This window comes from Rhinolophus ferrumequinum, chromosome 7, assembly GCF_004115265.2.
Source record: "Rhinolophus ferrumequinum isolate MPI-CBG mRhiFer1 chromosome 7, mRhiFer1_v1.p, whole genome shotgun sequence".
In the NCBI taxonomy this organism is placed as follows: Eukaryota; Metazoa; Chordata; class Mammalia; order Chiroptera; family Rhinolophidae; genus Rhinolophus; species Rhinolophus ferrumequinum.
The window spans coordinates 45,157,888-45,180,224 of record NC_046290.1 but is presented as its reverse complement, the minus strand read 5'-3'; the positions used below and the strand labels follow the sequence as shown (position 1 = coordinate 45,180,224).

The window sequence follows — 22,337 nt, the reverse complement described above, 5'->3', positions numbered from 1 at the left end:
TTCTTCCTCAATTAGGGTCTGAAAGAGCTTAACTGCCTGTTACCTGCATCAGTAAGAGACCCTTAACCTTGTTATTTACTGTCATTTGAAGAGGAAACACAAGGCTTGACATATTTTTTTCTGAAGAAAACACTACCAAGTAAGTACATGAACTACATTTATTTAAGTTAGTTATTTAAGTTTAGGTAAATCTGAGACAATGATGTATGAAACAGAATACTAAGCCAAAAGATATTCATGAATTCCCTCATTTAAAACCAGAGCTTCAGTAAGAAGACCCATTATCTTTCCTTTTGCAAAAAGTGAAAATAGTATCAAATTAAAGTGATGATGGGATAGAATAAACAGATCAATGATCTCAGAACCATCTGGAAAGTATCTTTGAATCCCTCAAGTACATGAAGCACTAGAGAGTAAAACACTTTCAAGACAAGTATTCCTGCATTCTTAAAATATGTATATATTGCCCACAAAAGTTATAATTCAAGTAGCCTATAAGAACTTTCCCCCCACAAAATTTAACTTTTAACGGTGCTCAAGATGGTTCAGCACGTTCATGTAAACCTCCACAAAAACTGTTTCAAACACTACCATGTTTCCCTGAAAATAAGACGTAGCCAGACAATCAGCTCTAATGTGTCTTTTGGAGCAAAAATTAATATGACACCCCTTATTATTTTACTATAATATAAGACCGAATGATATGATATATGATATGATATGATATGATATGATATATGATATGATATAATATAATACCGGGTCTCATATAAATTTTTGCTCCAAAAGATGCATTAGAGCTGACTGGCTGGGTCTCATTTGCAGGGAAACGTGGTAACACACGCGCACACACAGTGTTCTGTTTGCTAAGGCATCTGGTTAAATATCTTAAAGCTTTTATGCAATAAATTTTCATACATTACCTGATCTTGAAAGTTCATTATGTTTTAAAACAGACAATCTTGAAGCATGTTTAACAGTACTTACCTTTTTTGCAGATTCAGAAAAGAGAACTCCATTATTTCCAATGATACCAACTGGGTATCCAAATATTCTAGCAAATCCTCAAAAGAAAATTGAAAAAAAGATTTATGTATTTCAGAGGACTTTTAATTCACGGCAAACAGATATATTTAACATTCTGTACTTCCAAGTCAAAGTTTAAAATAGAGATTTTGTCTATGGTACAAAACAGCTCACGTCACATTTTGTTTCTCAGGTACTAGAGTCTAGGGTTTTTGCTTTCTTGAAAGGGGTGTGTTATGTATCAAGTTATCCACTTGTCTGGCTGGTTGGATTACTGGGTTAGTGTGTCATCCATTCATTCATGTAACAGGTATCTCAGTGCCCACTATGCAACAGACATGAAGGATATTCTGAAATAGAACAAATCAAAGATGCAGAGCCTTTTAAAGCTCAACGTTCAGAGCTATTGGCCAGTTTCAGGTGACTTGCTTGCCTGAAAATGCCTGTGGTAATGACAGGCCTTTCAAATACTGAGGATACATTCAGCAAACGCAATTTAAAAAAAAAAAAAAAAAAGCAGGAACACCATCAAGCCTGGTGGTGACCAAATTTGAAATAAGAAATCCAGTTGAAGCTCAGAAGAATGAATCAGTCCACCTTCGTCTTCTCCAGGTCTGCATCTTTTTTTCTTTCTCCCTTCCACAAGTTTCATTTATATCTCATCACCACTTCTACTACCACTCCAAACACCCACTACACACACACACACACACACACACACACACACACACACACACACACACACGAGAAATAAGGAAGAAGAAAAAGAGGGGGGACACTTGTTATTTTATAAGGTAGACACTTCAGGTGATTTTAGGAGGCTAATTATTTTGTGAACCTGAAGAACTTCACTAGAGAGACCTTCCCAAAAATGATTTTCAACAAGCCCACTTATGACTATATATAGATGTCAGATACTTGGAACGCAGAATCAACGAGCTGTCTAGTTAAAGTGGGTCAGAGAAAGCACGCTACCAAACTGGAACCAGACTCTGTCTCCAAGCTCAAGCCGGACAGGCTGCTGCTAAGATACCCACAGAGCGATGCCTGATACACAGCAGGTGCTCAAAAAATTAATGGGTAAGAGAATGTCAACCTGTTGATAAGCCAGAATGCTGAATTTTTAAAGATTTGTTTTTAACTTTGGTCTTGTCATGATTTATTTTTTAATTATTGTGTTTATTTAGTGTGGTAAAATGAAACACTGATTAGATGTTCACCCAGATTTCTTTTCGTCTTTCATAGCATAAAGTCTATGCTGCACACCCTAAGTGCACTGCCACTTACAGAGGCAATGCAGAGAGAGGTGGACTTCCCAGAAGGCCTAGCGATCCACTCGGAGTCCTGCCCCACCCACCAAAGGAGCTGGGAATGTCACCTATCTCTCAGCAGTAAGGTGCTACAGTGAAGCTATACTGCCCTCTAACTGCCCTGTAGCTATTTAGACTTTCAACCCACCCCTAGCCCTGCCTGGGATCTCCAGGCACAGGACCTGCTGACTAGGGTGCTATACTAGGCACAGCCATGGAAGGAGCACCTTCACCAGCTTCCCATGGGCCAAACAGGAAAGCAAAATGTCCAAGAAACTACTAGAGCCAACACACGGCAAGTGCAAACCCCTGAGAGCTGCCAGGGACACCTGATGCTCAGAAAACTCTGTTCTTCCCCCTCCTCACTCACTCCCCCCTTATAGCTCCCTCCTCTCACCCCCCTCTCACTCTTCCCCTCACCCTCTGATCGCCCCTCCATCCCCTCCCCCTGATCTCCCTCCCCCTCTCATCCCCCCTTCCCCTCGTTCCCACCTCACCCTCTCAATGCTCCTGCACCCTCTCATTTTCCTCCCTCCCCCTCTCACTCCCTCCCCTTTCCCCAACCTTATTTGAATTCCAGTACAGTCAAGAAGAGATAGAGGAAACTGGATATATCCCTAGTGTTCCAGTGAGCAAAGATGCCACAAGACTTTTAGCAAATACAGGACACACACGTCAAGATAGATGACAAAGACAGCCATCCATCCGTGAGGAAGCAGCAGGAACAGCTCTGACTTGCTTTAAACTGCTGCACAATGAGGGTTCCATCCTGAACTATTTAGTGACAAATCCTGTCTATATATCAGACAAAAGCCCTTAATCACTTAAACACCAAAATACAACAACATAAATTCCACTCTCAGTGTGAACCCTTCTCTTGCTCCTAAATCAGACCAGGAGAAAGTGCTGTGACTTATCCTTAAGCCTCAAAGTATGTTTGCAATTTGGAATTTGGCAGCTAGTTGTTTCTTCTACCCTGACATGTTGTCTTCAGACTAACAGCTATATTTCCAAGCTTTTATAAGACCAAATAAAATGCCCACATTTGTTTTGCCATTTGTCCAAAATAGATTATTATGTGTCTAGCATCTATGTTTCAAATATTTTTCTTCAAAGGCCTACAAATTTAGCACTTCAAATGAATGAATTAACTTTTATAAACATCCTTATTTTGTTTTTTCAGGCTTGGTATTCTGTCCTGTATTCTTAATCTAGTGTTTGCATAAATCAGCATAAAACCTACACTTAACTCAGTCTACACCCTTTGGAGAAGACTTAAATATCATATAAAACTTGCCAGGTAAATTGGAGACTAAAGAATAAAGTAAACAGTGCTGAAATTTTCAAAATAAATATAGTTATCCAGAAAAACAAAAAGAACTACAAACATTTCTGCTAATTTTGCTATGATAAGAAACTTTTTATACAGCTAATGCCACAAAGTCACAGATAAGGGCCTACAGCACAGCATCTAAACATCATCATTTTAAACTCTCTGGATCCATGAAGCTGTTCAGCTACAAATGATCTTTACAAAACAGCTCCATTGAACACTGACTCACACATTTGTACTGCTCTAAATAACAAAGCTCACGTCAAGGGCATCAAAGCTTTGAGACAAGACATCACTTATTTTCCAAGCATCAGAGAATGTTCACATTTTCAGTTCTTCGTCTTTATACCTGTAACTAATGTGTCTCCATATAAGGCTTTGAACTCATTGAATCTGCTTCCATCCACAATTCTAGCAATGACCTAAGAGGAAAAATAACAATGTCCCTGAGAAATTATATTACAAAAGAATTGTTGCATTAAAGTTATTTACAAGGAAAACAAATTCAGAGTGAAGCTGTTACTTTCACAAAATTTCACCCCACACAGAAAATCTCGCTAGTATTTCACTCTGTATGCATGGTTAATGCCCTGAAGTCATTCTGGGCTCAGATTTTACACTTCACCATAAAAGCAACAGCACAGTGTTGCATACCAGAGAAGCAGAGAGACTCTGTGGGCTGGATGCTAGTCGCAAAGCCTCAGTGGCTGTTCAAATGTCTTGGGTGAGGGTCAGGGATTCCATCAGAAAGCAAGGTATGGAGCTTACACTCAGAAGACTGAGGCTCCAACCTAAGGTAGCGCACGTCATTTGTGTGTCCTGGAGTAAGTCATCTAACCCCTCTGAGTCTCAGCTCTCACTTCTGCAAAGATGGGACAAAGTTGTGAAGATGTGATGACCTAGTAGTAAAGGAACCGAAGAAAATAATGCTGAGATGAGGAACCATCTCTGAATCCCTGATCTAGCACTGAGAAACAAGAGTCACAGGCTGCTTACCTAAAATCCTCTAAGCCTCAGTTTCCTCATCTGTTGCTGTTGTTGTTTTAAATAATAATACTTAAAAAAGTGCTAACTACAGCACACTTCCTGGCTGCTACTAAAAGGTAGCTGTTATTATCAAGCCTTTGAAGAGGTTCAGAACAGGCCTCCCTGAGATGTCCTACTGTGGCACGCGATTACTTTGAGCTAAAGGCAACTGAGACCCTGTGGGCTCATGAGAAACTTTTACCTCTCCGTAAAGAATGTAAAGTTGGGGCCTTGCCCATAATAAGAGTCATCACCAGAAATAACTTTTTATGATCTATCTATAAGACAGGGCAAACTTCTAATTACTGAACATATGTTCTTATTGTCCCGCAAATGACCTTCCTCTCCCATGAAGCTCCAAGACACCTTACCTCATCCATAGCTCAAAATGCCACATATACCTCATTTTGATTTTTCATCCCTAAACCGGTCTCTGACTCTCTCATGTATGTTGGGTTCTCCTATGTAATATACAGAAGGTGTCAAAAAAATGTACACACATTTTAAGAAAGTAAAAACTATTAAAATTGTAATACTCAATACATACCGATAACAAAAGATGAATACAAGTCACATCTGACTTCTGCAATTACCAGAGGTGCTCAAAGTGGTTACCATCAGTGTCCAGACACTTCTGATTATGGTGAACTACTGCTTGAGCAATGCTGACTGAAGTGTCCACTTGTACACATTTTTTTGGCACCCCCGCAGTACAATTAAATTTAGTTATTTTTCTCTTTTTGAATCTCATCTGCCCCATGTAGATTTCATTCTCAGATCAGCCAGAAGAACCTTAATCGGTAGAGGAAAGTTTCTTCCTCCCTCACACCTTCAATAAAAGTTCATTGATTCTGAATCTGATATAACCAAATGATCACCCCACATATACCAAGGTGCCAAAAAATGTATACACATGACTTGTATTCATTTTTTGTTATCGGTATATATTGAGTACTACAATTTTAATATAGTGTTTTCCTTTCTTAAAATGTATACACATTTTTTTTGGCACCCTCTGTATATAACTAATCTAAAAGGAGTAGAAATTACTAAATAATTTATCCTTGGGGTTCATCATTATCCATCAGGGCTATTTCAAAGAGTTCCAAACATAAAGCATATTCCAAATTTCTTCAGAAACTATTTTAGATGATACACGTCATTTTTCTATCTAATTTGAACTTCCTTTTTTCTGTTTACCACATCACTCTAATTTGCAAGACGCAAAGGCTGAAAAATGAGTGACTGCTTCCCAATATCTTTCTTTCCAAAAAGCAAAAGTTTCTTTGAATTATTTTTTAGTTATTTTCCTAAAAGGTCCAATTATATAATGGAAATATTAACAGTTATCTGTTCTAAGTGCTATGTACCACCAAAATTGCATCTTTTAAAAAACAATCAACACATAATCACCATTCTTCCCATCAAAGATAAAGCAGCTCAAAGGGCACAGCAACCTAGCACCACTTAGTGTGAAACTACTTTCTAATTGCTTTACGATGAACACCACTCAGCCATATAAAACATAGTAACTCATCTTCACAAAGACTCAAACTTCAGGAAGTAGACACAGTACATATTAGTAGTACTCCTATTCCTATATGTAAAAGCCGAAACCAATGCTCAGGGTTTCCATCCCAGTGCCACTGACGAGGGAGACGAGGACTGGCGTCTGGGCTTTCTGACTCCTATTCCAGTTCTACCCCACAGATCCATATACTAGAAAGACTTCCATACAGAGCTAATTTGCTAGTACAGAAAAATGTAATAAATTATCATTACAAGGAGGCACATGAGCTAGCCGAAGGTTAAAGTCCAGGATACTATTTAAAAAGGCAAGAGACTATCTTTATAAGAAGATCTCCATTAAAATGAAATGGAACTACTTGGAAGGCATGGATCTGCATCTGTTTTTTTGCTCATTTCTGTGCCCCGGGTACATGAAATAATACCTTCATAAAAAAAGGACTTAATAAATACTGTTGAATAAATGAAAAAAAAGTGTTTATGCTTAAGAGGCTGAATTCTTAGCTATCTAGAAAATTCGGCTATCTGGAACTACTCATTTTTCAGGCACATCAGATTGTACCATTTTTTGTGTGCCTGTAATCAGTTGGAAAGTCAAATTAAAATCCTAATTCTAAAACTTACAGTTAACTAAGTCATCTTGCCAAACCGAAGCTGCATAAAAATCCAGGATTTAAGACCCTCTAACAACAGTAAGGTATTGCCTAAAATAAGTAATTCTATATATCTGTAAATGGGATATTATAGCCATCAATTCATTCGAAAAAAATATTTACTGAGTGCCTACCATGTAGCCAGGTACTATCATAGGAATTAGGACATAGCCATGGAAAATGTTTCATGAAAAACTTTTAAATAATGGGCAAACGTTCATAATTTAAATTGGGAAAAGCAGAATTCATATATGTGTGTGTGTGTGTGTGTGTGTGTGTGTGTGTGTATACACACACACACACATATAAAATCTCAACTACATAAAAATGTATACACATTAAACCAAAATACCAAAATATTACCTGTGTTCTCTGGATTGTAGTATTATAAGTAATTTGATGTTTTTCTATATTATCTACATTTTTCACAATTAGTACAATAATAGTTTCATAGTCAACGGAAAAAGTAACAAAATATGAAGGCAGAATCTGGTATTATGGTAATTTTCTAATTTAAAAAACATTCTGCCAGCTCTGGATACTGAACAAAATGAAAGACTTCATGCTATTATATATGCAAACATTAAAAATTGTCAATCTAGGCTAGAAAAGACTAGGTCGACTATCTGTAACCATAGCAACATCCACTGGAATCAAAAGTCTAATCTTTGCTAATGTAATTATTGATCTAAAAGGGTATGTTTATCTTTCAACAACTTACTGACATTTCATCCATTTCCTGAAATAAGAACATTGAAAAGAAATGTTAATAGCTGAAGGTGCCCTACATCATTCCTAATGTTCACAGGTACCATTTAGGAATAAACCAAGCTGTCATCATTGTACAATGAAAACTTTCCAATAATTAAGAATTCCTCACCCCCTTTCTTTTAGTATGTATGTGTACCAATGATACCTACACTACGGAAAGATACCTTTTCCTTAAATGTCCCTCCTGACTGAATCCACCACAGTTCCTGGGCATGAACATATCTAAACAAACTTTAGTTTTAAAAATGGATACACACATAAAGAGACTGACAGAAAGGTTTACAGCTCAAGGTTTACATGCCTCTCGGACATCAAAGTTCCTCTTAAGGTTAGCACCAACTATTCCGTACAATTCATCAGCAGGAAATAAAGGCTCCTCAGAAGGCTCAATGGTAACCTGCAGAAAATAGAAAAATCATATTAACAAATTTAAGACATTATTTCAAGACAACTTAAGCCAAAATGCTTTTTAGGAAACTAACAGATAAAAGAACATATCCTACTCACATCCAATTTCTTCTGATAATTTAGATTCCTCACAATCTTCCTAGTTAAGTGAAGGGCGTGATTATCATCCAAAGCGTAGTAGTCAGTGACTCCAGACTTTCTACAAAGTAAAACACACTAAAATAATCAAAAAAGGAAAAGGAAAATAATTAAGTATCTTAAACCCCAAATAGCTTCTCTCATCTAAGGATGACATTAATTTTTACTTCCAAAACACTTCAACAAATGTTACCTAATTTGATCTTCATAATGTCCCTGGCAAACATGGTGATGTCCCTGGTGTTATCCTTATTTCACAAACAGGAAAAACCAGGTACGCATAAGAACCTTGCCCTAGGATCACCAGTAGCTGCATAAGAACCCCCGCCTCCTATGTCTCAGTCTTGATCTCCTTCTACTCGACCATGGCCTTGCTGACGAGGACTTCTATTTAATGCTCATGCCAGGCAACTCAAATACAACTCTATGTGATCAAGTTCAACCACAGATGGCACAACGTTGTGATGCTGTTGTTAACGAAACGTGTTTTTTCCTGAGTTCCTAATGAAGATGCCAGCTATGGTCTCTCGTTTCTGAGACACTGCTGAGCCCCCTCTTTACAAAGTTACGCCCAGAGTAAGCTGCAGTAGGGTAACAAACACAAAGGCTTCAAGACATTATCCCTCACTCCATGGCTAAAAATGGGTATTAATAAAGTGCTTCTGTGATAAGGGCCATGGACGTTCCAGTTCAATTTCAAGTTCAGTGTGAATGAAGCCAGGGGCTTGCTCTGGTTATTAGTTCTGTTCTGATTACATGGCTTGTTATTTCAGATGTAGATGTACTATGACTTTCTAATAAAGTATAAGAAAACCATAAAGTCGGGCAAAAATAGATACTGAAAAAAAATCAAATTTGGCTCATTTTATGAATAAGGACTAAGCTGCTGTGATCTAAATTTTGATGTCTTGGCTAGGGAAAATGCTAAATCCTTGGGAGACATTTCTTAAAATTGGGCTCTCATAGTGGTTTAATGTTACTCTCCACCTCTGAATAAGAACAGAGACCATATTTACTCCTCATTATGGCCCTCCAATGGCTTTGCAAATGGCAGCCCCTTCTGTTTCTTTAATACAACATTTACAATCGACCACATCTTTTAAATGCTACATACGTAATGCTAGCTACAATTGCTGACTTTTGGCTACACTAGTAATCCAGAAAGCAAATAAAAGCAGAAAAAACTGCTTCCAAATTAGTAAGCGTTTAAAATAAAATGCTTTCTTTTAAAAACTGCCTAGTATGGGGCGGCTGGATGGTTCAGTGGGTTAGAGTACGAGCTCTGAACAACAGGGTTGCCAGTTCGATTCTCATATGGACTAGTGAGCTGCACCCTCCACAACTAGATTGAAGACAATGAGCTGCCCTGAGCTGCAGGAGGGGCGGCTGGGTGGCTCAGTTGGTTAGAGCATGAGATCTCAACAACAAGGTTGCCGGTTCAATTTTGGGATGGTAGGCTGCACCCCGTGCAACTAAGATTGAAAACGGTGACTGGACTTGGAGCTGAGCTGCGCCTTCCACAACTAGATTGAAGGACAACGACTTGGAGCTGATGGACCCTGGAGAAACACACTGTTCCCCAATATTCCCCAATTAAAAAAAAGTAAAATTAAAATTAAAAAAATAAAAACTGCCTAGTATTAGGTCACAAAATAAGCCTCAATAAATTCAAAAAGACTGAAATTATATCAAGCGTATTTTCTGACCACAATGGCATGAAATTAGAAATGAACTACAGGAAAAAAGAACTGGAGATTAAACACCATGCTTCTAAACAACCATTGGATCATAGAGGAAATCAAAAACTACCTTGAGGCAAATGAAAATGAAAACACAACCTTATAAAATCCATGGGATGCAACAAAAGCAGTTTAAGAGGAAAGTTTATAGTTATACAGGTCTATCTCAAGAAGTAGGACAGCAATCCCAAATACACAATCAAAACTTACACCTAAAGAAACAAGAAAAAGAGGAACAAACAAAACCCAAAGTAAGCAGAGGAAGGAAATAATAAAGATCAGAGCAGAGATAAATTAAATAAAAAAACAGAAAACATTAATGAACCTAAGAGCTGCTTCTTTGAGAGGATAAATAAAATTGACAAGCCTCTAGCAAGACTCCTCAAGAAGAAAAGAGAGTAAAACAAATCAATAAAATCAGAAAAGAAAGAGGAGAGGTTACAACCGACACCACAGAAATACAAAGGATCATTAAAGAATACTATGAACAATTATATGCCATCAAATTTGACAATCTAGAAGAAATGGATAAATTCTTAGAAACATACAACCTTTCAAAAATAAAGGAAAAAACAGAGAATCTGAACAGGCCAATTACTAGCGATGAAATTGAAGCAGTAACCAAAACACTCCCAACAAATAAAAGCCCAGGACCAGATGGCTTCACAGGTGAATTCTATCAAACATTTAAAGAAAAATTAGTACCTATCCTTCTCAAACTATTCCAAAAAATTGTAGAGGAACACTTCCAAACTCATTCTACGAGGCCAGCATTACCCTGATACCAAAACCACACAAAGACTCCACAAAGAAATAATTATAGGCCAATATCCCTGATGGAAAATTCTCAACAAAATACTAGCAAACGGAATTCAACAGTATATTAAAAAGATTATACACCATGATCAAATGGGATTTATATGAGGGATGTAAAGATGGTTCAACATCTGCAAAACAATTAATGTGATTCATAACATCAACAAAACCGAGGATAAAAATCCTATGATTATCTCAATAGATGCAGAAAAACCATTTGACAAAATTCAACACCCATTTATGATTTAAAAAAAAACTCTCAACAACATGGGTATAGAAGAATCTTACCTCAACTTGATAAAGGCTATGCTATGTATGACAAACCCACAGCTAACATCATACTCAATGGTGAAAAGCTTTCAGTTCTAAGATCAGTGGCCAACAAACATATGAAAAGATGCTCAACATCACTAATCATCAGGGAAATGCAACTCAAAACCACAGTGAGATACCACCTCACACCAGGCAGAACGGCTATTATCAAAAAGTCAACAGATAACAAGTGTCGGTGAGGATGTAGAAAAAAGGGAATCCTTGTGCACTGCTGGTGTTACTGCAAAATGGTGCAGCCCCTATGGAAAACAGTATAGACATACTGTTTTCAAAAAACTAAAACTAAATATGCCCTATGACTCAGCAATTCCACTTCTAGGTATTTATCCCAAAAAACAAGAACAGTAATTTGAGAAGATACGTGCTTCTCTATTTGCTCTGTAGCATTATTTACAACAGCCAAGATATGGAAGCAACCTAGATGCCCACCGACAGATGAATGGATAAAGATGTGGCATATATACTGTATTTTGCTGTGTAAAATGAGCACTTTTCTGCCCAAATTTATGAGGAAAAACTAAGGATGTGCATTATACATGGGTAGTACTGATTCCATATCTGTATAAATGTTTTTAACTCTTTTATTTATGCTTATCAGTTAAAAGTGTAACTTTAGAAATCAATAATGATATCCATGTGCAAAATAATACTCTGGAATACGATAATTGGTTTTGTTGAACTTACGACGAACTTGCAACAATGAAGAGTTCTTGACCTTCTATGATGCATAAATATCGTAAATTTGTTACCGGTACCTAAAATTTCTTATACCTTGTATCTGTTGTTGTGTTTTGTAATTATTTGTTACATAAAATTTCTTGTACCATAAAATGTTAAAAAATAATTGCTAAAATTCCTTTATAATACAAAAAACAAGTACCTAAATGTAAACAAATAAAAATTTGAATTAAAAAATTAAAACAAAAGATTTTTTCCCCTGAAAGTTTGGGCCAAAAATATGGGTGCAAATTATACACAGGAGCGCATTATATATGGCAAAATACAGTGTGTGTGTGTGTATGTGTGTATACATATATATACATTACATATATGTACACATATATATGTATATACAGATGTATATATGTTTATATACACACATGTATGTATATACACACAAACACAATGGAATATTATGTAGCAATAAAAAAAGAATAAAACTTTGCCACTTGCAACAACATGGATGGATCTAGAGGGTATTATGCTAAGTGAAATAAGTCAGAGAAAGACAAATACTGTATAGTTTCACTTATATGTAGAATCTGAAAACAAAACAAACAAACAAAACAAAAACAGATTCATAGAAACAGAGACCAAAGGGATGGTTACCACAAGGAAGGGGGTGGGGGGATGGATGAAAAGTGGAAGGGGAATACAGTCAGTAATATTGTGATTAAGTTTACATGATGACAAATGATTACTAGAATTAGTGGGGTGATCACATTGTAAGGTATAAAAATGTCGAATCAGTATACTATACATGTGAAACTAATATAACCAATATAAGATTATATACCAACTATACTTAAATAAAAAAATAAAATAAAAATGAAAATATTTATTTATTTATTTGGAAAGAACGAAAAGGAAAGAAAGAAAGAAAGAAAGAAAGAGAGAAAGAGAGAAAGAGAGAAAGAGAGAAAGAGAAAGGAAGGAAGGAAGGAAGGAAGGAAGGAAGGAAGGAAGGAAGGAAGGAAGGAAGGAAGGAAGGAAGGAAGGAAAAGAAAGAGAAACTGCCTAGTAGTTAGCGATAGAACAAGAAAGAGAAACCTTTGATGAGGCACTATATTATGTCTTTGTGTTCAATTAACTCCTACGGATGACTAATCCGAGAGTTATAAATATGTATTTATAAAGACAGAACTCAAAGCAATTTGTGACTAGTAAATTTTATGACACTATTCCCCCAAAAAGAGCTACCACCACCTAATCTTTGTCCCATGATTTTAATATTAATAGAGTGTTCAGTATGCACCAGACACTGTGCTATGAGGTAGGAACTATTCCTATCTTCATTTAACACATGAGGGAATAAAACTCAGGGAGGTTCAGTAGTTTGTTTGGTCACAAGGGTAATAAGTGAAGTAAATGAAAGATGACTTCTAGAACCTACACCCTAAATTGATATACTGCCTACAGCTTTCATGGGCACAGATTACTTTTTTTTTAAACATTCAAAATTTAAAAAAAAAATAATGCTCCTCAAACATTATCTTCATCTACTTTCCCTGATTAAGCACCTGCAAACAATGGCAGTCCACTCTGTCCTGCACCCCACTCACCCTATTCTACCTGTGTCCCCTTTCTGTCCAGGTGAACACATCCACTCCACTATCTCCCTGTGACAGTCAGTAAATGACCAGATAAGAGAGTATCGCTGCATCTCCACTCACACAGTTGTGCTCACCTAAATGAACAAGTATTCTGTTCAGACTCAGGTAGAAACTCAAGCTCTCCCTCTAAGCTTTTCTGTCTACCTCACCTCCACTCCAGTCATTCCCTTACTCATTGCTCCTTTTGCCTCTAGTTGTGAAACTAGATCAGTAGTGATCAGTAGTCTCCCCTGCCTCCTAGCACCTGCATGCCTTATGCACCCCTTAGATAAGACCCCCATGGGGCTTACCAAAACCCCACTCTTTTGGTTTAAACTGACCAATCCGGCCCTAGCCCAGGGACCCCAAAGCACTCCAACCTAGGACCCTATTAGAAACGTGTGCCCCAGGCTCCCTCTGCCTCTCCCTCTCTCCATGCTGCCTTGACCTTCCCGTGTGACGACTCGAGGCATGCCATGTACTTCCTCCAGGACCTGTGAATAATAAACTTCTCTACTTCAACTTCTCTTGTGGTCTGTTGTTGAACTGTGGCTCCCGATCCAGCACCCTGTGCTCCACTTAACAAATGTTAATTTAACAAAATCATAACAGCTACACACCACTGGGCCTGATCGACCTTCCACATGCTCTCCCTACATTTCTCCTTAGCAAGCCGTTTCTCATATACGCGTTTATATAGTTTTTTGGTAATTATCTGTTTATTGTCCCCCTTCCTGACTAGAAGGCAAACTCCTTGAGGTCAAAGACAATGTATATCTTATGTCAAACATCTAAAACAGTGCCTGGCACATGACAGGTGCTTGACGGATGTTTGTTAAATAAGAAACCTACCTCCCCAGTCTTTGTATAATGAAAAAGCTGATGTTCTAGCATAAAAATGCAACTCTACAGTTCAAAGAACTGAACCCTAAAACAGCAGATCAACAACAAATAAAAGTGTGGTTTGTCCGGCAAGTTTAATACTTGGAAAAATACTGTAAAGTTTTTTAAAACAAGTGAAAATCAATCCTGGAAAGAAACAACTGCTTCTGTTTCACCTGCAGTGAAGATCAGCACCTCCAAGATCCTCCGCTGACACCTCTTCTCCGGTTGCGGCTTTAACCTACGGCAAGGAGAAAAGTCAATGGTCAGTCAGCCCATCTGAGATACACAAATGCTTTCCTAACACGCACCTCCCAACCTGCCTATACCTACAACTTTCTTTCACAGAGCTGAAGAACATTTTGTTTTCTAATTCCACCCACCTAGCAAACCTAGATCATATTTTCTCTTGTCTACAGATGAAAAATCTGAACCCAGAGTCACTGTGGAACTTGCCCACAGATCCTGAGCACGTGATGGACCTTGATCTGAACCCAGGCACTTCTGGCCGGAAAGCCTGCCCTCTCCCGTACGTATGTTAGGCTGCCTACATGCACGTCACAGCCTTCTTGTCTGGGCAAGTGCTGCTGCCACTGCCTAGGCTCCCTTCTCCCTGTCGCTCACCTGGTGAATCCCTGCTTATCCTTCAAGCCCCACCTGCTCTATGTGGCTTTCCCTGACCCACCCAGACCTTTTCATCATTAATGATATTGCACAATATTAATAGAGCAATGCTTGTTTATCCATCGTTCAAGAGTATTCCACTTACACCTCCAACATGGCACTTGCCAGACTGTTTCAGTAATTTGCATGTGTCTCTGTCATCTCTATACTGCGAGTTCCTTGATGGCAGGAACTGTGATTTATTCATCTTTGAACACTCAATAAATGTACTGAAGTAATGACTTTATTTCACCTATGCTGAAAAACTCGTCTTAAAACAAAGTCTTAAAGGTATAATATCTTTAAGATGGGAAAAAATATCTAAGATTACTCACATCTAAGATTCAGCAGAATATGACCAAAAAGAAAGAAACCTCAAGTAATAAATTAAGCATGACTTAATTACAGCCTGAGAAATTCTAACAGGTAAAAGAAAGAGAAATCATTTAGTTCTAAATGCCAACGTGATCCTGTAGGAATTGCTTATTGATTTCTACTTCTTTGAGTTGATTGATCTGTTTCTTTTTCTTCAAACAGGAAAAACTTTAATTAGAATAATGAACATTAAAATACACCATAGAAATGACTTATTCACTACATCGAAAGCTCTGTCTTAAATAAAAAAGTATTCCATGGGGAAAGGAAATTAAATTTTTTATCTCTAATAATTCCATAGGCAGACCTAAATTTTTGGTTCTCTGCTTCCCCAAAAAATTCAGTGTAAAATAGCATTCAGACCAGACAATAACTAATTATAAGAGGTGTCTGGATATTTAAAATTGTTAAAGGAATAAACAACCAATATACTATGTTTATTTTCAGGGATGTGACTAAAAAAATAAAAATTTGTCATTGGTTAATATTTATTGAACACCCACAACATTTGATACTGTGATGGGTGCAAAGAGAAAATTAAAATAGCTCATTCTATTCAATAACAAGTTCAGAAGATAAACAAAAGACAGGAAAACAAAAAGCTCCTTCAAAAACTTGTCTTATAACTATGCTTTTTTTCAATCATTTTAAGCTACTGAAAACTATAGCAACTCAACCACACATTATGTGTGAAACCTACAAAGCCTTTTCGCAATTTTCAGTAAAAGCAGTGTCAAAATTTAGAATTCTCAGGAAGATGAGGCTGCTGCTACTTGTCTTACGACCTGCAAACAAGTCTTTTGATGGTGGACTACTGAACGAAGGACTACTGAACGAAGTTCAGTTCTGGGACAGAACTGCAGACTTCTCTGGCTGCTAAGTTACTTCTTTCTAAGGTACAACTTACACCTGAATCCACTGACAACTGCTGACTATTAGACAAAATCTCTGGAAAACAATTAGCATTACTCTATGATGCTGCTGCCTATATTCCCAAAAAGATGTTTAAAGTTTTACTCATATCTTTACTCATTCTCTAATAAAAAATAAACAAGAACTACTCATGAAAATTTGTACCCTTTACTATACAAAGGTAAATTTTCAGTGAATCTTCCTCTCATTAACTAATGATAGCTATCACATAAAGCTAGAGAAGTATTAAAGAATAATAAACATCACAGGCTTTTTGAACAATGCCTTGAGACTTTTACCACATTTGAAATGGCAGCTCTTCACACTTACTTGATCCTCAAAAGTTATCAAAAATTAACAGGATCATTTGGAAAATACACTTATTTCACATCAAACCATAAGCTCTTTTTAACATTCTTTTTAATAAGTGTGTGTTAATATTCCAAAACCAAAGATTCTTTGACAGACTTTTGAAGCAATAAACTTACTTTCTGAGATAGAATTCACATACTGTAAAGTTCACCATTTAAAGTCTACAGTTCAGTGCTTTTCAGTATATTCACCAACTGTGCAACCATCACCACTACCCAACTCCAGAACATCTCCTCACTCCCAAAACACACGCCGTACTCACGAGCAGTCACTCCCCACTCCACCCTCCTCCCAGGACCTCGCAACTACTACGTAATATACTTTCTGTCTCTATGAATGTGCCTATTCTAAATATTTCATACAAGTAGAACTATACAATATTTGTCATTTTGTTGTCTGGCATAATGTTTTCAAGGTTCATCCATGTTGTACCATGTGTCAGAACTTCATTTCCTTTTATGGATGAATCATACCCCATTACCTATAGATTGTCTACTATTATAAATAATATTATTAGCTATAGTTTATAGTTTTATAATGTGACGTTTCTTTTTACTGATTTAATATTCTTGGATTTTACTTACATAATGGGACATTTTGTCGTAAGGTGCAGTGATGACCTGTGTCTTCACCTACCCTCTATCCCTTTGAACTCCAAGATCGTATTGTGACATAAACACAGCAGAGTGATGACTGCGGAAAATCACTGGAATGGAGCTGACCAAAGGGGAGGTGAGGGAGAGACAGGATGATATAATCCAGTCTAGTCCTGCATCACAGGCCCGTGACCAGTGAGGATGCACAGGGTCCCCTCTCGGAAGGGCCCTGTGCTAGGAGTTTAGTGCTCAGTAGTCGCCCTACTGAAATTCTAATTTATCTTCAAATTTGTGTGGTGTAAGTGAAGTCTGACAGGGCAACGGGGCATATGTGTTGGGGTTTAGAGCCTCAGCCCTTGGTCAGTCTGCCTCCTATCATCTCCCGGGGATGGGTTCTTGGCTCCCTGCTAACTGATGTCTGCGCCTGCGGCCTGGGCCCTGCTGTACCTTCTCCTCCCCACCCCTGCCTAGCAACTGTTACATCTGCCGCCACTGAAGGCCTGGCACAGCGTGGGATCAGGGGCCCCGCATGCACCCCACGGTGTCACAGGGTGGACAACAGCACGTCATCACTGTTCTGGGCTGGCGGTGCTGAGTTATGTTCTCCAGCAGATGACCTGGTGTGGGTATGAGCTAAGGGCTAGCCTTTCACCCACTCCCCATGTAGGTACCAAGCAAATCCTGGCATGGAGGCTGCCTACCCTTGGGGGGTCACGTGTCCACTGTGAGTTGGGATAGAGGGCCCACTGAAAGCAGAGATAACCTGGGAGGGAAAAGATGAGAAAGTTCTGGAGATGGGTGATGGTGATGGTTGCACAACAAAGTAAATATACTCAATGCCACAGAAATGTACACTTAAAAACGGTTAAAATGGTAAACTTTATATTATGTATATTTTTATTCAATCAACTGAGATTATGTTCTTACCAAGGGGGGTCCTCCCAAGAAAATGGTACCCTGCTTGCGTACAATGACATTTTCATCAGCCATTGCAGGCACATAGGCACCTCCTGCTGTACAGGAACCCATGACCACCGCTATCTGGAATCCAAGCACACAAGAAACCCATGAGTACAGCTCAAACAGTGAATCATACAGTTTCTGGATCTAGTCTCATAAACATTGCAGTATCAAGGGATATTACTAACTGGTCTCTGTACATCATTTTAAAAATGGAGTCTACTAAACATTTGGAAAAGTTTCTTAACTTATTGTATCAAAGTATTTTCAAGGGCTTATGTCATACTTTCACAAAGTTTATGGACAATCTCCCTGTGAGGAAGAAGACTGGCAAGGTAGACCATTAGCCTAAGCAACTAATGGAGAGAAGAAACTCACAACCTACCCACAGATGAGCAAAACTGTATTAAAAGGATAATTTTTAAATCAAATAATAAGTCCTGTAAAAAAAATGCCACTTAGTCACAGGAATACTGAAATTTTCCAAACGAGTGTTGTTAATACTTTGTGTTATCCTGAATATGATATAAAAGCTTAAAAAATATTCTTACTTAGAGATTAGTATGACAAAAAGAACAAAAAATATGGGTTTGACAGATTACCCCTAGATAGGAATAAATAATATCACAAAGAAAATTAAGCGAAGTATGTAATGGATATTTTCTTAAATTATCACATGAAAGCAGTTTTTGCTACTAATTCCAATATTCCATCAGTTTTCCTTCTGGTGAAACAAATATCTGTTTTGAAAACAAAAGACCACACTAGTACTAATCCAAAAACGGAAGGCAGCACAAGTTCATGTTTTTATATCTAAATGGCTATCACAAGAGCATTTTTTCTTATTTAATGTATGTTACTAAAAATGGCTGTAATATTTCTGTCAACATGCTACAGAAATATTTATAACTTATTGTTTCTGCTTATCAATCACCCAGAAGTTTGTTTTCAAAATAGCAATGGCTAGAAAAACTCTTGCCAATGAGCACAAAAAAACATTCATCACAGCAGTGTTCATAACAGAAAAAATATGCAAATAACCAACATGTCCATCAATACAATATTTTGAATGGGTAAATGAATTATTGATAAATTCTTTAAAAATCGGAGGCAAAAATAACAAATGAAATGTTAACATTTCATAAATCCAAGCGGAGGGTACGTGACTGCTCTGTTCTATAAGTCTCTGTACTTTCTACATGTCTGAAATATTTTATGGGCTTTTTCTTTAAGGTTCTATCAGGAGCAAAGGACAATTTCACCTTCTCAGCTTGTTCTCTCAAAACTACTTCAGTACTAAAAAAAAAAGTCAAGGAAGTAGAGAAGAGTCACAATTAAGTAAGAATCTAGAAGGGGACAATTTTCAAAAGTAAGAAGTAAACAGGCATAGCAGGGTTCCAAGAAAACAACCAGAGAACAAAAGGAAAGAACAGAACAGCACTGTCAGCAAGTATTCAGAGACCAAGGATGGGCGTGTAGGTGGAGGGGGATGGAGGAGACCAACAAAGAGGAATCAGTCTGTCAAAACGTAGTAAGACAAAAATAAGAAAGATGTATGTCAACTCTATAGCAATAAAAAAATTTTTTAAATGAGAGAAATAAAACTGAATGCCATCATGCCATCTGGGGAGAGGAGGAAGATATACCAATTTAGTAGAAAAGTCTCACAAATGAATAGCTGACAAATTATTAGTACATCTATGTCAGAGTTTTACCACATTCCAAAGGGGACTTCAGATGCATTTTCTCCACAGTACTTCTGAAACCAAAGAAATCAACAATCCACTTCTCTGCCACCAGCTAATAATGGTCCCCGATAATCCCTGACTCTGGGTATTCAAGTCCAGTGTGCTCTCGTCCCCTTGAGTGTGTGGAAGATACGGTGATGTGCTTCTATCCAATGGCAGTGCTACTTCTGTGATCAAGTTGGGAGACTGCGTCTTCCATCCTGCTGGCCCTCTCTTACCCACTCGCTTGCTCGCTCCGATGCAGCCAGCTGACATGGGGTGAGATGCTCTACGGAGAAACCCACGTGGGAAGGAACCTGGGGAGGCCTCCGGCCAACAGCTCCTAAGGAACTGAGTGAGGCCTGCAAAGATCTGAATCCCGCCAACAACCACGTGAGCGAGTGAGGAAGAGAATCCTTCCCAGTCAAGCCTTGAGGTGACTGCAGCCGTGGGAGAGACCCAGAGCTAGAAGACCCAGCTAGAAGAGCGCTCAGACTCCTGACCCACAGAAACTGTGAGATAATAAACGCTGTTGTTTTAAACTGCTCGATTTTGGGGTAATTTGTTCTGCAGCAATAGATAACTAATACAAACCATCTACTGTAAGTGACTGCAATTGAAGCATATCTGAACATTTGGGACAGTCTGTTTACAGTACTTGGTTGTTGTTGCTCTTCGATGTATCTATCTGAAAACCAGGTCCTGCATTCCAGATGGGAGACAGGCCATAAATAGAATTCTGTGCCATCCCAGACAGTGACGGAAACCAAGAGAAGGACACAGGTAAACCGTGAAACCCGTCACAAAAGACCGCACATTGCATGATCCCATTATATAAAATGTCCAGAATAGGCAAGTCTATAGAGACAGAAAGTGGACTGGTGGTTGCCAGGGGCCTGAGAGACTAGACAGAAATGGGAACAGCTACTAATGAATAAGGCATTTCCTTTTCGGGTGATAAAAATGTTCTAAAATTGAGTCAACTCTGTGAATATCCTAAAAACCATTAAATTGTATATATTAAATAGGTAAATTTTCTGATACGTGAATTATATCTTAAAAGTTGTTACAATTTTTTTTTTAAAAAAAGCAAAAACTAGAGGTACTAAGTACACCAAGATCAAAATTCTCAAATTTACCATCAATAAGAAAGGCTATTCCACTCAGACATACCTAACAAGAACAAAATTTAATATTGCTAAAGCAAATTCTGATACTAGGAAAAAAAATTAAATAAAAGAACACTGACAAGTTGCTATTTGTCATCATTTCATTCTGAGCCATTCGCTCATGCACAAAATAAAGTGAATGAGGTGTACCAAGAGCTCTGCCACTGTGTCTGCTGCTGCTTCTCACAAAGCACAGGGACCCCAGGGCCAAAACAGCACCGATGACTTTCCAAGTCCCAAAGCATCAGTCTGTGGTACAACAAAGATCTTACACTGGGCCATGCTGGACAAATGATATGGAACCTCAGGAAGGAAATTCTGTTGTTTTCACTACTAAAAGGATATAAGATGCTTGACTATAAACTGTTCTGATGACACTCAGAGGCGTGTGGGGGACACAACACAGCCACTGTGCCAGGAGAGACCCTCACCTGCATCAGGACAACAGATGACTCCCAACACCTGGACTGAGAGGCTACAATCCCCCCAGTCACCAGTGAAGGGGGTCCGCTCTGTGACATGGACAAACCAAGAGATCCCTCTTGCAGGCTGAGGAAGTCCCTGGTGATTCCATAACTTGAATCAAGAAGGCTAAGAATGATGTACACCTGACAGTAACGATATTTGTCATAACCACCACAGAAAGCACAAGCAGAATTTTTGAATAAATGAGATGCTGCAAAACAGAGGTAAAAGTCTTTCAAAAACTTTAGACAAAATTTCATTACCCTCCAACTCTTGTTTGAACAAATAGAGACTGGGTCTCATTGCACCCAAACTGTCTGCCCTATGGAAAGGGTCTCTGAAAGGCAGTCAAGAGGTTTTATGCCGAATTCTAAAAACTGTGTGAACTCTAGACCTCCATCCTTCCACTGGAAAATTGCAGAAGACTATCCAGTTCAAAGGCACACAGTGATATAAATGTATTATAACTTGGATCGGGGGAAAGTTCCGGTTGGTTACTTGATGAAAAGCCATTAAAAATATAACAATGGTTTTTAAATCTCTCATCTTCTTTTTCAATTCCAAGTAACTGTGGAAAGCAAATACTTCCTGTATCAAATTTTTTTGTCTTCCTGTACTTGAAGAGCTGCCATTAAAAAATAAAAGCCACAAAATACACATGTCCATTCTAGAGCCATCCAGTATTTAGGAACATTATTAACTATAGAGACTGCTCACACCACTGATTCTAGAATACTCATGCTAATCTGTACTAACTGGATAGGCTGAAATGTATATGGAAAACAAAAAGTCCATCTTACCCAAAACATTATGTTTCTTCCTCA

At 38.0% G+C, this 22,337-nt stretch overlaps 1 protein-coding gene across 1 annotated transcript in view; it reads right to left on the bottom strand.

The window, feature by feature from the left end:
• Positions 1 to 22,337, bottom strand: part of MCCC2 (methylcrotonyl-CoA carboxylase subunit 2) — a 54,196-nt gene that overhangs the window by 11,450 nt on the left and 20,409 nt on the right. Inside the window, exons 7-12 of the mRNA XM_033110718.1 lie at positions 18,120 to 18,233; positions 14,451 to 14,515; positions 8,154 to 8,253; positions 7,948 to 8,043; positions 4,019 to 4,091; positions 988 to 1,064 (exon numbers count right to left, since the gene is read on the bottom strand). Coding sequence (XP_032966609.1) covers positions 988 to 1,064; positions 4,019 to 4,091; positions 7,948 to 8,043; positions 8,154 to 8,253; positions 14,451 to 14,515; positions 18,120 to 18,233 — 525 coding nt within the window. The remainder of the gene's footprint in view (positions 1 to 987; positions 1,065 to 4,018; positions 4,092 to 7,947; positions 8,044 to 8,153; positions 8,254 to 14,450; positions 14,516 to 18,119; positions 18,234 to 22,337) is intronic.